The 13740-nt window shown below is 51.0% G+C and overlaps 1 protein-coding gene across 3 annotated transcripts in view; it reads left to right on the forward strand.

Moving 5' to 3' along the window:
* Positions 1–13740, forward strand: part of Stk32b (serine/threonine kinase 32B) — a 300066-nt gene that overhangs the window by 191094 nt on the left and 95232 nt on the right. For all 3 annotated transcript variants that reach the window (XM_047566628.1, XM_047566627.1, XM_047566629.1), the window contains exon 4: positions 688–861. In XM_047566628.1, coding sequence (XP_047422584.1) covers positions 688–861 — 174 coding nt within the window. The remainder of the gene's footprint in view (positions 1–687; positions 862–13740) is intronic.

The raw sequence follows: 13740 nt of genomic DNA on the forward strand, positions 1-13740 counted from the left end.
TGACATACCCTGACCACATGTTTCCATTGCTGTCACAAAGCACCCGAGATCCTCAACTTGAAAAGGAGAAAGGTTATTTTGAGTCCAGAGGGTTGGGTATGGTCACTTGGCCTTTGCTCTGGTCCTGTGGCATCACAGTACTCATGGTGGGAGCGTGTGCAGAGAACTGGTCACCTCGTGCTGGCCAGGAACAGAGAGGAAGTGTGGGCCCCAAAGTCCCCTTCCTGGGTGTCCTGCCAGGGACCTGACTTCCTTCCACGAGGCCCCGCCTCCTCAAAGTCCCCCCACCTCCCCTGAGTGCCCTAAGCCAGTTACCGAGCCTTCAACACAGGGGCCTTTGGGGAACATTCCAGATCGAAACTGTAGCAACAGGGACTCAAAGCGCCCACTAAAAGCAGTGGAAAGGGTTTGACTGTGATGGATCCAGGGCTCCTGGGAGCACTAACTGTCTGCCAGAGCCAGGGACTGATGCCGCGGCCGCCTCTGCCACTCGAGCGACAAGCCCCGCCATGCGGCGGCTCCTGAGGACAGAAAGCCTTCACGCCCTCCCCTCCTCCCACGGCGCCATGACTTGCAACCCTGGGGCCTCTCTCTGGGCTCAGTTCACTCTTCTGTAAAACGGGGCCACTGGTCTTGGGGACGTTGGTGGCAACTCCACCCCTGACTCTCTGTCCCTCTGTGCCCTAGGTACTCCTTCCAGGACGAGGAGGACATGTTCATGGTGGTGGACCTGCTGCTGGGGGGGGACCTGCGCTACCACCTGCAGCAGAGCGTGCATTTCACTGAGGGGACCGTGAAGCTGTACATCTGTGAGCTGGTGCTGGCCCTGGAGTACCTGCAGCGGCACCACATCATCCACAGGTAACTGGCTGCCGGCCCAAGTGTGGCAGGGCACCGAGGCGGAGCCCTCCTCACAGCCGAGGCCTCTTTACCCCTCGCCTCAACTAGAAGGGCCGCCCCGGGGCGATGGAGCAGAGCTGCTTGTCACTGCTTCACGTTCGCTACGGACAGCAGACCACCTGTGGCCCCATTGAGGTGGGCACTGCCCACTGCCTGCACAACTGCCCTGTGCCCACTGCCAGAAGGGCACAGGGCTCATGGTTGGTTGGCCTTCGCTTCTCTGCTCCAGGGTGTCTTGGGGAGACTGAGAGATCTGTCCTTCCTTCCCAGGTTGGTGGGGTCCCAGTGGCATTATTCCACTGGGTTGGGAGCACAAGGGGTTCTGCCTTCCTCCTCCGCATCCTTCGAATCAGTACTGTGCTTGGGGAGGGTCTCTTCCCCTTGGGAAGCTGGTTCTGAGCTTCGGATAAAAGCTCAGAGAGTCTGCTGCCTCCTCGGGGTCCATGCCTCTCCCCTCCTGCACTGGCACCAAGGTGAGCCACGCGAGAGTCTGCAGGTGCAGACACTGCAGGGGAGGCCTGGATGAGGGCCTCCCAGCACGGGAGGGCGGGTTCCGGGGTGCAGCCTGGGCTCCAGCCCTGGGCCGTCTGATCTGCTGTAACTTGGGTGATTTGGGAAGACTTGGAAGACAAGGGCCTGAACTTCGGGTAAAGAAGGCAGATGAAACACACAGCCCCTACATTTTCTCCCTTCCAAAGTTTCAATAAAATGACAGGAAGCATGTTGAATTCATAAGGATGGGGAACACTGCATAGAAACCGTAGCACGACATTGCGGGGGGAGAAGATGGAGAGGGAGCCGTGACTCAGGCCACCAGAAACTGAACTTTAAGCTGTCCTTATGGAGTCAAGACTGATAAACACCAAGAGTCCCCTGAAGGTTCCAGATGCTCTGGAGGAACAGGGAGGTGAAAAGAGGACACATGGGGAACTGGCCCTTGCCTCCGCCCCACTCAGCCTGGCTAGGTGGCTGCCCCCACTGCTGGCCTGGCAGGAGGCTGAGGGCTAGTCCCCGAGTGAGAGTCATAGAGGGTCTGGGCTGACGGTCATCAGCCCTGGCCAGGTCATTATGCTCTAAAAACAGCAAGACTGCCTAGACATGGCCACACAGGATGCCGAAGGAGCCGCCTCCCCATTCCTACGGGCTTCTGAGAACAACGGCTCTGGGCCTCATCCCCAGGCAGGAAGCTCAAGTGGTTTCCGTGGCAATGTGACTGAGCCAAGAGGAGAGCAACTGTGACGTCACAGGTGGCAGGTGACACCTTGGAGTGGAGCTGGTAGGCCCACCCATCAGCTCCCAGCAAGGGCTGTGAGGTCCAAGAGTATCAGACATCCGGGGAGTCCTCTGAGGTGAACATCAAGATCCAAACAGAACCAGGAAACTGGGAGTAAACAGAGGCTCTGAATCACGAAAACAACTAGGACCAGTGCTTTCAGAGGGATACGAGAGACTTTTGCAAGTGTAAAAGGCACTTTTAAAAAATACAGAGAACATTGGAGCTCTTCTCCATTACACGTGCGAAAGCAGAAGATATGTTGGAAAACAAAATCTCTATGAAGTACGAAAAGACGAGAACATGAGAGACCCAGCCCAGAGATTTCAGCACGAGAGAGAAGTGGGAAAACAGAGGAAGAAATCATTAATAAAATCATGAAAGAAAGCCCCCCAGACCTGAAACCCATGAATTTCCGGGCTGAGAATCCCCAAGGGCTCAGGGCCATGGCTGGAGGCCCAACAAGACCCTTCTCAGATCTGACAAGTGCTGGGGAAGAGTGACAGATCTTCAAGGCTGCCAGATGGGACAGGTTTGGAGTGCCCCCCCACCCCGGAGCCCAGGAGGCTATGAGGACACGCTAATCAAGGGTGAGGGTGTGCATTTCCACAAGTTGCAGGTCTCCAAAACCCATACCTTCTATGCACCTTCTCTGGAGTTCTAGAAAATGAGATGGACTCAAAAATGAAGGGATCAGTTAAGAAGAAGAAAAGTGATCCAGAAAGCTGGAGCCCCAGAGAAGAAGAGGACAGAGAACGTCCTGGAGAACGTCCTGGGGAAGATGTGGGAGGGTGTCCCTTGTCCCTCAGGCGTCCCTGGGCCGGTTCTGACTGGAGTAGATCAGAAGGCCCCGGAGGGACTCCTTCAGGAAGAGTGGACTGATGGAATTGGGGAGGCGTGTGGCTGCCTCGAGAGGAGAGTTTTAGTTGGTGATGAATCTGAAGTTGAAATTAGTGAAAAGTTAATTTTAAAAACTCCATGATTAAAAGCAAGACAATTATTAATCTTAGGGAATGAAAATCTTATACAGTGGATTTTGTACAGCATCCATATATAGTTCAGCTCACTAAATGGGTCATCTGTGTATATAACACCTAATTATAATTACCTAAAAATTGATCTAACTAAAAATACGATAGTACTCCTTTGAGAAAATAGGGAACTGGGAAGGAGGGATGTCTCTCAAGGACTGAGGAGAAGAAAGCCTGTCACATCCTCTCCTTCTAGAACAGGAAGTCAAGAGAGAGCCTGAAATTACAAAGTGAAGGGACCATACAAATCTATCATGCAAAGAAAAGGAGTAAAGTGCCAAAATTACAGTCTGATGGATGGATGGAGACGGATAATGAGAGAGAAAACAGCAGGGACAGTGGCTGAATGGTAGCGGAACTTGCAGAACTGCTGTCTTTTTCACTATTTGCCTGTGTCATTTTGATACAAATAATAATGAAGACAACAAAACCAAGGAGGAGGAGGAGGAGCAGAAGGAGCAGTGGACCAGCGGTAGTGGCCACAGAGAGCCTGCTCAGTGATGTGCCGAGGGCCCTGGTGAGGCCGCTCCGCCCGATCGCCAGCAGCCTTGGCATGGGGCGCCCTGGCTCTGGGGTCTGTCTGAGCACTGTGCCATTTGGTAGGAAGGGTGCCAGGGCACTGCGTGCTTCTGTGGGTTGGTGGGATTCCTTGAAGTCACCAAAAGGACAGAGCTCTTCACCCATCTGGGGCTCTGCCGGGGTCTAGTCCTAGCAGGGGTCGTGGTGGTCACAGGGGATGGAGGAGGCGTTGGCGAGGTGGAGAACAAAGCAACACAAACTCAAGAAACGGATGCTAAGTTCTAAATTTTATTTCTCCCAGCCAGCTTTTTATATATTAAAAGGTAGGCAGTTACACATGTTTTTCCAGAACAGAAAAAGATCACAAGGAAAAATAACAAAATATCTTGTATAATCATTACTAGACCAGGCAATGAGGCATTCTAATTATTTTTAGTAAATTGCTTACTCGTGATAACCTATAACTAAAAAATAAGATTTATTAATATTGCTTAACTAATCATATAGATTAAAGCAAGTTCAGCAGGGTTGAGTAAATGTCAGTTGTGTGGCTACTGCTGTGGTTAATAAGTGCTAGACAGTTTAAGCTAACAATAATATGACATCATCTTCTACTGTGTGAACTTAACATTGAGGAACTTTTTCTCTGGGGGATAGGTGGCCAATATTATTTACAGCATTTAGTAAATCCTAATCTTTAAGAAATGGAATATCTTGCACTCTTGTATTTATACTTTCAAAACAGATTATAACATGTCCTGATTTTACATCTAAATATCCCATGGGAGATAAAGGAGGGTCTAAATCCAGGGGCTTAAGAGGCATCCCTCTGTAAGGATGTCACGGCTTTCCATTAATTAAATAAGCATCGTCATAAGGTGTTTTAGCTGTAGGAACTCTATTTTCTTTATTTCTTCCGTTCCTGTTAACCATTCCTGATGGGGTTGGAGTTATTTGCCTACATACTTCAGGTCATCTGAGAGTAGTCAACGGGATCAGCAGCTAGAATCTGTTTTTGTATTTCCTCATGACTTTCTTGGTTACTCGGGGTTTCATAGCAAACGAGTAACTCTGAAATCACTGTTGCATTAGAAGCCTGGTTTCTATGTTCTAACCCTGGTTCTGTTAAGACCCCTGTTTTCAGGGAAAACACATAAAACATTAATAGTAAACCTACACATATTAAGGAAGCAAGGAAGGAAAGCCCGCCACCGAATTCCCAATCCCATGAGACTTTGCAAACACCTCGGCGGACTCCTTGTCAAGCCGAGGGGACAGCAGGTGGCGTAGCGGTGCTCACGTGTCCTTGGTGAATTGCCAGAGCCATTCCTGCTCTGTGCAATTAGTGACCATTTCCCCAGTTCCCTGAGGTACAGAATCTCACGGACATTGTAGAGGCAGATGCCAACTGCCCAGGACAGAGGCAGAGAGGGACCTGCAGAAAGGGGACGGTCACTGGAGCACAGCTGGTGGAGCCTTTTCACTGCAGCTTGTGTTTTAAAGTCACTCTCAAAGGCACCCCTTCCGGGGTCCTCTGCCCTTTGAATCTGCTCTGGAGAAAGGAGCCGTCCAGTAATTCAATGAATTCTTTTGATTCGTTAAGGAAAGTGTGACAGTTAAATTCTGTGTCAACTTGACTGGCCTGAGGGGTGCGCACTGAACATTAGTTTGGGACACCTGGGGTGTTTCCAGAGGAGACCAGCATCTGAACAGGGGAGCTGAGGAGAGCAAGAGGCCCTCCCCGTTGTGGGCAGGCCTCACCCAGCACCTTGAGGGCCTGGAAGAACATGGGGGAAACAGGGGTAACTCGCCTCCCATGCTGGAGCAGAGACGCCACCCCACCCTCAGGGCTGGTGCTGCTGGCTCATGGCTCTGAGGCTCGGGCTGCACCTGCGTGACCAGCCTCCCACCCTCAGGCTCTGGTCTTGCAGTCACACCGCTGGCTGTCTTGGGCCTCCACTTGCAGACAGAGGACTGAGTCATCCGCTCCCTACATATCTAGGCATCTCTTGTTGATCCTGCTTCTCCGGAGAACCCTGACTATGCAGTTGAATTACTTTTCCCATTCTAAAAATGAGACTTGGCAGCGATTAGTCATCCTTCCCTCTCCCACATGGTGCATGAATCCCTTTTCCAGTGTGTACAGATTCAAGATCATGAGAGTCTGCACACACTGTGCACACAGATGCACGGCAATGCTGTGTGATGTTTTGCATGAACTCAACAGCTGAATGTATAAATCCCCCACCGCAAAGGTGCCTGACACTTTGGAGGCCATACTTTCTGCCCACAGACGAATGTGGCTTGATTGACAGTGGACACACTTGGAAGTAGGAGAACCTCCCCAGGTCCAAGTGTGGACTGGATTGCTGCTTTAGTCAACTTTTTCACTGCTGTGACCAAAAGACCTGACAAGAACAATTTCAGAGAAGGAAACACTTATTCCGAGGCTCCTGGTTTCAGAGGTCTCAGTCCATAGAAGACTGGCTCCATTCCTCAGGGCTCAAGGCAGAAAGAACATCATGGTGGAAGTGAGTGGTGGAGAAAAGCAGCCCAGGACATGATCAGAAAGCAGAGAGACTAAGAGCTCGAAAATATAAACCCTAAGGCACACCCCAGGGGCACCCGCCTCCTCCAGCCACAGCCTACCTGCCTTCAGTTACCACTTCCGGATTAATTCACTTATTGGGTTAAGGCTTTCATGACCCATCCTTTCACCTCTGAATTTTCTTGCATGGTCTCACACATGAGCTATTGGGGGTAAACCTCATATCTAAACCATAATAATGGTGAAGGGTTTCTGTCTTCCATCTTGGTGGACTTGAACAAGTTACTTAACTCCATCAACTTAGCTGTTTGGACCTCAGTTTCAGAATCTGTAAAATGGTCTATTGACATAGACTTCCCTGGGCTATTATGAAAATTCCATGAGAAAATGTTCAGAAGGAACGTCGTTGTCCTAGCTTCTTTTAGGAACTTCATTCCCCTTTTCTTTGGAGGACCTGACTTGGAAACCAGGAGTTCCGTCTGTCCTGTACACTCAATGATAAGTTCCATCCTTTGAGGATAGTGATATGGGTCTTTAAAACATAAAAGGTATTTTAGGGCATAGCCTGGCGAGTTTGGACGTATCCAAGCAGGGCAGTACCGCTGTGGTTCAACGTAAGTTACTGTTTTCAAGTAATCCAGTCTGCCTTCGGAGGCATCTGAAGTGGCTCTTTGTTTTCTCAACATCCATCTGGGTCAAGCAGAGGGAGGCCCCAGGGGACAGTAAATAATAGTGAGATGCGGCCCCAGCACCGGAGCAGCTTCCTAGGGAAAGGGGAACCCATCTCAGGGGCCACAAGACTGCCCCAAGGATGAGACCATGACAGGTTGCCACGCAGCAGCCCACGGGCACTCGGGGAACCCAGCCTGCCGTGAGGGGACAGGAGCTCAGAGTGGCAGGAAGACTCTCTACCAGCTTGGTCTGCGATTTGGGGGACAATCACAAATTAGCCCAGAGAACAGGAAAGCTGGAGGCACTGGGCAGAGGGCCTAAAGTCAGGCCTCAGCAGGTGCCCCAGCCTTGTGAGGGTGCAGGGAACACGCCGTGAGGGGTCGAGGCACGGGAGTGATGTGGTCCAGTTTGAGTGATTTTTCTAAAAGATCAGAAGCACTTGGTTGTGCTTCCATGGAGGTTTCCTCATCCAGGCAGGGTTAGTTAGACCAGGTTTCCAGAGAGAACAGGTTGTACAGAATCCAATTGGTAACCACGAGGACAGTGAACCACATGTATTGTTCTCGTGTGATGAGACTACTTGAGATCATATGCATGTGTGTGTATGGTGGTGTGTGTTTCTATGTGCACGTGAGCACATACATGTGCTTGCATATATCTAGCATATGTAACTTATGGACACACACACTCACATGGACATGCACACAAAACTGTCTCATTCTCACAGGAGTGAGCCAGGTACTAGAATGATCTCCATGTTGTATGGATTTGGATGATCTGCCCCAGGACACAGCTGGCAGGTTATGGAACAGGGCTGCAGATCAAGGCCGTCGAACCCCAGTTCCCAAGTTGATGATCACTGGATCATTTGATTCCCTCACTGTTCAAACCACACCGAGCTGGTTCCCCAGTGCCTATGTGAGCGCGGGTGCCTGCGCGTGCTCACTCGGAGCTGAGCACACAGGGAACCCGCCAGCTCCTCACCCACCCCGAAGGCAGGACGTGTCCAATGGTGGGGACCAGGAGTGATGGTTCTGAGGGGGCTGAGCTCCTAACGTGAGGGCGCTTGAGGGAGCGGTGGAGTCGGGCTCTAAGAAGGAGTCTGACTGGGTCAAATGCACTCTCTGCATACCTTGCTGCCTTCCCAGATGCAAAAGAGAAGCTAATGTTAAGTTCTGTCCGAAGTTGCCTTCAGCTCATTCACAGGCAGCGCCAGAACAGGGCAAAGAACCCCGGTTCTTCAGGAGGTGTGCCCGACCCCACTGTATCTGAGCTAGGTTCCCTCTCCTCTCCCGGGCACTCTGTCGCCTTCCTGGCAGGACACCCCAATGGGTAATGGCTTTATTGTTCAGTGCTTGTTCCTAGGCAGCTGGAGAATGCGAGCTGCCTTGTCCGTGAGCTCCCTGGGGCAGCACCTTGTCTAGCCCCTTTATCTTCAAGGCCTCACCCAGGCCTGGCCCACAGTCAGGAGACAGGCAGGAAGGGCAGGGTCTCCTCAGAGCTGCTCAGAAACACAAGCTCACTCGCAGGAAGTCAGTGTCCACATCCTGCACCGCTCTCTAACTTTTCTGCCCAGATATCCCTGATAGCTGGGGACCTAGCTCCTCAAAAGTCTGTGGCAGGACCCGACGTCCTATCACAGCATGAAATTCCTGCGAAGTCTCATACTTGATGTTAAAAACTCCATATTGCTTAGCGCTCCATTTTATAGGCATGATTTTAATACCTAGAGAAAAGGATTAAACCAACCTTCAATCAAACAGAATGAAGCATAGGAGCCACCGAGTCTCGGTGGAGGGGCAGGTGCCTCGGGCAGTGGGAAATATGACCGAAGAGAACACCTCACACCTCACCCCTCACCCCAGGCTCAGGTCCCATCCTCCTCTCCTTTTTTCAAATCTGGGCTCACATAAACACGGAGCTATACACAGCGGCCACTGGTTCACTGTTTCCAACATAAGCAGCCATTCAAAACTAATGAAGGTTGATTTGGTTCAACATTTTGGCAAACTTCTCACTAGTGGATTTCCTCCATCAAATCATGGTCTGAAAGCACCTGAGCCCCCTGGGTCGCACCATGTTCTCCGACAGTATTTACACGTGGAGTCTGCTCACCACCCAGGCTCTCACGGGGAGCTGAAGCGCGTGCGCTTGTGCTCGCAAAGGAAGCGTCTAAACAGCACCGTGCGGCCTTCTCCCTCCAGGGCCTCTGCCTCCTACGGGGCAGTGCAGGTTTGTGGCTGAGGTTGCAGGAACTGATGGGGGTGGCCGATGTGTCCTTACCCAGGAAGGGGGGTGGCTGTTATTTTGCTTATGAACTTGTTCCCACACATTTTGCCTCTTGAATTCTGGAAGGACAAACTCTCTTAACAATTTGGCAGAACCGCCTGTATGCTTTTTCCCAGAAAACAAGGGCAAAATGAGGCTGAGCCATGGTTTCCATGGGCCGAGCTCACCTCACTGGGAACTTGAACACATCCAAACCACAGAGACGGGGATCGCAGCAGGTGGCAAAATAAGAGCCCGCTGCAGGTGAGAGAATGAGGCTTCCGTGCTTTCCGAACCAGAGGCGTTGCTGTCCATAGCCAGATCTTGGGCAGTACCCTGCTCTCTCTGAGTCCCCATCTGGGTTCTTCTCATGAGTAGCAGCAGTTCACAACCAACCAACCCAAAACTCTGACCTCATCCCCACGTGGTAGGAAGTGGGTTTATGAGGGGAAAAAAGCCAGACTCCAAAACTCATAGCAGGGAGGAGTCAGGGCACCCGTGGGCAGGCAAGGTGGCCTGGCACTCTTCTGCAAGGAGTTGTGCTGGGGGTTTCCACACCAGGTTCCAGCCTGGAGACCTTGGCCCGTCCCTCACAGCTCTGGACTTGACTTCGCTACTCTTAACAAGGAGTAGCTGGCACCTGCCACAGGATTGTTGGGAGACTGAAATGACAAAGGCTCACTGTCAGATGTTACAGGAAGTGGACACCAATTGCAGCTTATTTGTCTTGGGGTCCTGGAGCTCAATGGTTATAAGCCAGCATTTGGCTAAAGACAGGGGCTCCCTTGCTGTGAGCTTAGGCATATCACCTAATCTCTTAGAAGCTCTGGTTAATTTTCTGTAGATGAAACATGCCTTTGGTAGACAGAACTCCCTGCTTGCAAGATGTCCACTTCCTAGTACCAGAGCCCATGACGGTGTTATGCTAAGTGGCAAAGGGAAATCAAAGTGCAGGTGGGTTGAGACACTCATCCACTGCTGTCCCGAATCCACTGCTGTTCCAGAGATTGAGAGATTAGCCAGGCAGACCTAATTGTATTAGTTCACTTCCCATTGCCTGAGGCCAGGTATTTAACAAAGAAAAGAGCTTTATATGGCTCACCCTTCTGGAGGTTGAAAGTCTAGACAGCCTGGTGGTGGGAATGTGTGAGAGAGGGAGAGAGTACAGGGAGAGATAGGCAGCCAGGGAGAACCCTGTCAATCCCTTCCAAGACCACACCCCAATGACCTAAAAACCTCCCATAGGCTCTGCCTCTTAAAGGTCCCACCACATCTTAACATTGCCACATTGAAACTTAACTTCCAACACATGAATGCTTGGGGACACACTTGGGCCACACCCAAACCAAAGGTCCCTACATGTGGGAGAGGGAAGCAGAAGAGGAGCCACAGAGATGCAATAGAGAGGGACTCAACCCTCTAAAGGCCGTGGCTGGCCCAATAGTGGGGAAGGGACCCTGAGCCAGAAACTCAGTGCCTGCCTCTCAGACCTGGACAGAGGAAGGGAACAGATTTTCCCAAGAGGACTACAGTCTTGCTGGCACCTTGACATTCCACAATGAACCTCGGACCTCCAGAATTGAAATATCATTATTGCTTTAAGCCCCTAAATTTGTGATAATTGGATATACTCACAAAAGGAAACCAGTACTCTACCTCCCGGGGATGCAGAGAGAACAAACTGAAATGTGGTTTGCCGCATGCTTGTATTTAGTACCTAGTGAGGGCTCAGTAAGGCAAGTCTCTGCACCAATGGCTGCTGGTTCTTGTACATGAACCCCTTGTGTACACCCACCTCATGCCCCTCTCCAGACTTACCTCTTCAGCCCCCTCCTCCAGTTTGCCCCACCAACCTCAGTGGTCCACTCAGCCCAGGCTCCCTGCTCTTCCTCCAAGCCCTGCTGTTTTCCACCTCTGTCCCTCCTTTGCATGACAGTCCCTCTGTAAGAAGTCCTGGCATGTGCCCTCGCACCTGGTCAGCTTCTGCTCTTCTGTCAGAATTCACAATGGAACTGTAAAGGCCTTAGGGCAGGCCCTGTGAACTCAGCACTGTTGACATGTTTTGCTGTGGGGTGGCCATCCTGTGCCCTGTAGCACGCTCAGCTGCATCTGTGGCCTCTACCCACTAAACGCCTGATGCACCCCCTGCCCCCAAGTTGTGACCACCAAAAACGTTGCCAGACGTTGTCAGCTGTGCTCTGCAGGAGCATGACTGCACTAGGGGCCGTCCATCCAGAATCCCGCCCTCCCCACAGCTGCACAGCCTCAGCACAGCTTCCGTGAGGAGCACGCCCCTGCAGAAAACCAAGCACCACCTTCTAACTGGGCTCGGGCCCCAAACCTCGATGAAGACCTTTCTAAGATCAGAGCAGGATGAAACGCAACTCTGCCCGGTGAGTTAGGACTCGGCACCTTTAAAACAGAGGTGGGGCGTGCATCGCAGCCAGACGTGCCAGGAGGATCCCCCGAGAGGGGCTGATGCTGAGAATGGTCAGCCCATGGCAAGTGCCAGCGCAGCAGGGCCCCACAGCCAGGACAGGGCTACGGCGTGGGAGGAGACACGTCAGGGGGGAGGTGGTTTGGTGAAGAGAGAGAGCCATGCCCGCACACTCTGCTTTCCACACACGGGACCGGTCCCCCAGGAAGCTTGCCCGATCCCTGATTTAGACCTTGACCTCTAGGAGTAGAGGTTGTCGGGGAGGTGAGGAAGGGAGGGGCGTTAGTGTCCTGTGGCTGCTGCACCAAGCCACCAACATCGTGATGACTTAAAACAGCAGAAGTCCATCCGCTCACATGGTGGGGGAAACAGCAAGAGCTAGCAGGGCTCAGGAACATGCAGCAGCAAGGCCCAGCCCCACCTGGGGCAGGAGATGACGTCTAGGTGAGACTTTGCCTTTGGGGACCAAAGTCTGCTTCCTGATATGAGGCTCCAGGAAAGCTCTCTCTGGGAGGCCTAAGCGTGCATTCCCGTGGCGGCATGAACCGCCAGGTATCTGGAGGAAAGAGTCAAGTGCTTTTCAGATATCAGCACACTGACCCACAGACTTGACTGACTGGAATGTGTGAGACTCTAGTCAGCCTGCAGGAAAGCTCTAAGCAAGAGGACGTGTGTTATGGCGTCACTGTGATGGTCAATAACCTAAGGAGGCTCTGACACACCGCACGGAGCGCTTACCGTGAGAACCCTGCCCTGGCGAAATCTTGAGAGGAAAATCATGGCTAGTGACGTTGTATAAGACTGTGGAAAGAAAGGCTGGCTTGTTACACAGAAAGGCCTGGGAGGCCATTCCCCCGTGCCTTGGGACCGAAGGGAAACTCCATGTCATTCCTCTTTCCTCCTTTTTCTATTATGAAGTTTTCTTTAATGTGCACATCTTCCCTTTAATGAAGAAAATAAGGGCATAATTATCTTTATCTCTAAAAACAAAATGTGTCTTAAACACAGTCTTTAGATTGGCCCAGCTGACTGGAATCCCGGTGCCATTCCTCAGCCAGGTGGCAGCTCTGGAGTTAGCCCCTCATGCCTTCGTTTTGCCATCTTTAAAATGGACTCGTGTAAAGATGGTGAAATAACCTACATAGAACACATAGCACAATTTGCCTGGCCCATACTCAGCCCTGGGCAAGAAAAGCAGTAAAAATTAATATGCATGGGATAGAATTTGACATGACATATTTTTATATCTTGAATAACTTCCCACTCCCCTTCTACTCCCATTGAACTAAAACTAGGTTGCCAGCTCCCTCGGGTTCAAGAATGGCTTCGGTGATCCTTAACTACCCTGTGGTTCTGAGGTCATTGACTTGAGAGAAATATTCACGTGGAAAAAAATTGAAGACATGCCAGAATGTCATTTAGATGAATTTCCAATTCAATTTCAGGAGTAACTTGGTTATTTTGAGGCAAGAGCTTTGGGTTCCCTTCTGTTGCAGGCGAGCATTTTGGTAATTTATGGCTTCGTGATGATAGAAAAGTGAGATACAGGAGAATCCAATTTATTCCTTAAAGGGATTGTTCCATCTTCTGGGGACAAATTGCACCTGCGATTGGGTGCAAAGTGTTTATGCCGGATAATAAATTTTAGAAATAGGGACCTGAATCTCAACTAAATGTGAAAGAAAGTGGAATGAAATCTGGGAGCAGAATATGAAAGCAAAAAACAAATCTCTAAGAGGATCCGATAAATTAGAGGCTGTTTTACAGAACATGTTCCAAAGCAAGACAGCGCAGCCTCAGGAGTCAGGTCAGCAGCTTGTAGGAATGTGAACGTCCGCATGCAGCAAGCCATCAGGCTTCGGAGCTCGCTTCCTCCGCCCTCCCGCAGCTCCGAAGCAGCCCAGTCGGTCATCGGGCCCTTCCGTGCACAAGAATGGGGAAACTTCAAAGCTTGGGCTTTAAGAACAGAGACAGAAACAGAACAAGAAAAAAAATTAAGAAAAAAGGATGAACGAGAGAGAAACCCCACACCCGAGAAGACGCAATCCTGTGGGAGACCCACCAATGATCAAAAATAGCAGATACCACATTT

Source organism: Sciurus carolinensis, chromosome 10 (genome assembly GCF_902686445.1).
Source record: "Sciurus carolinensis chromosome 10, mSciCar1.2, whole genome shotgun sequence".
NCBI lineage: Eukaryota > Metazoa > Chordata > Mammalia > Rodentia > Sciuridae > Sciurus > Sciurus carolinensis.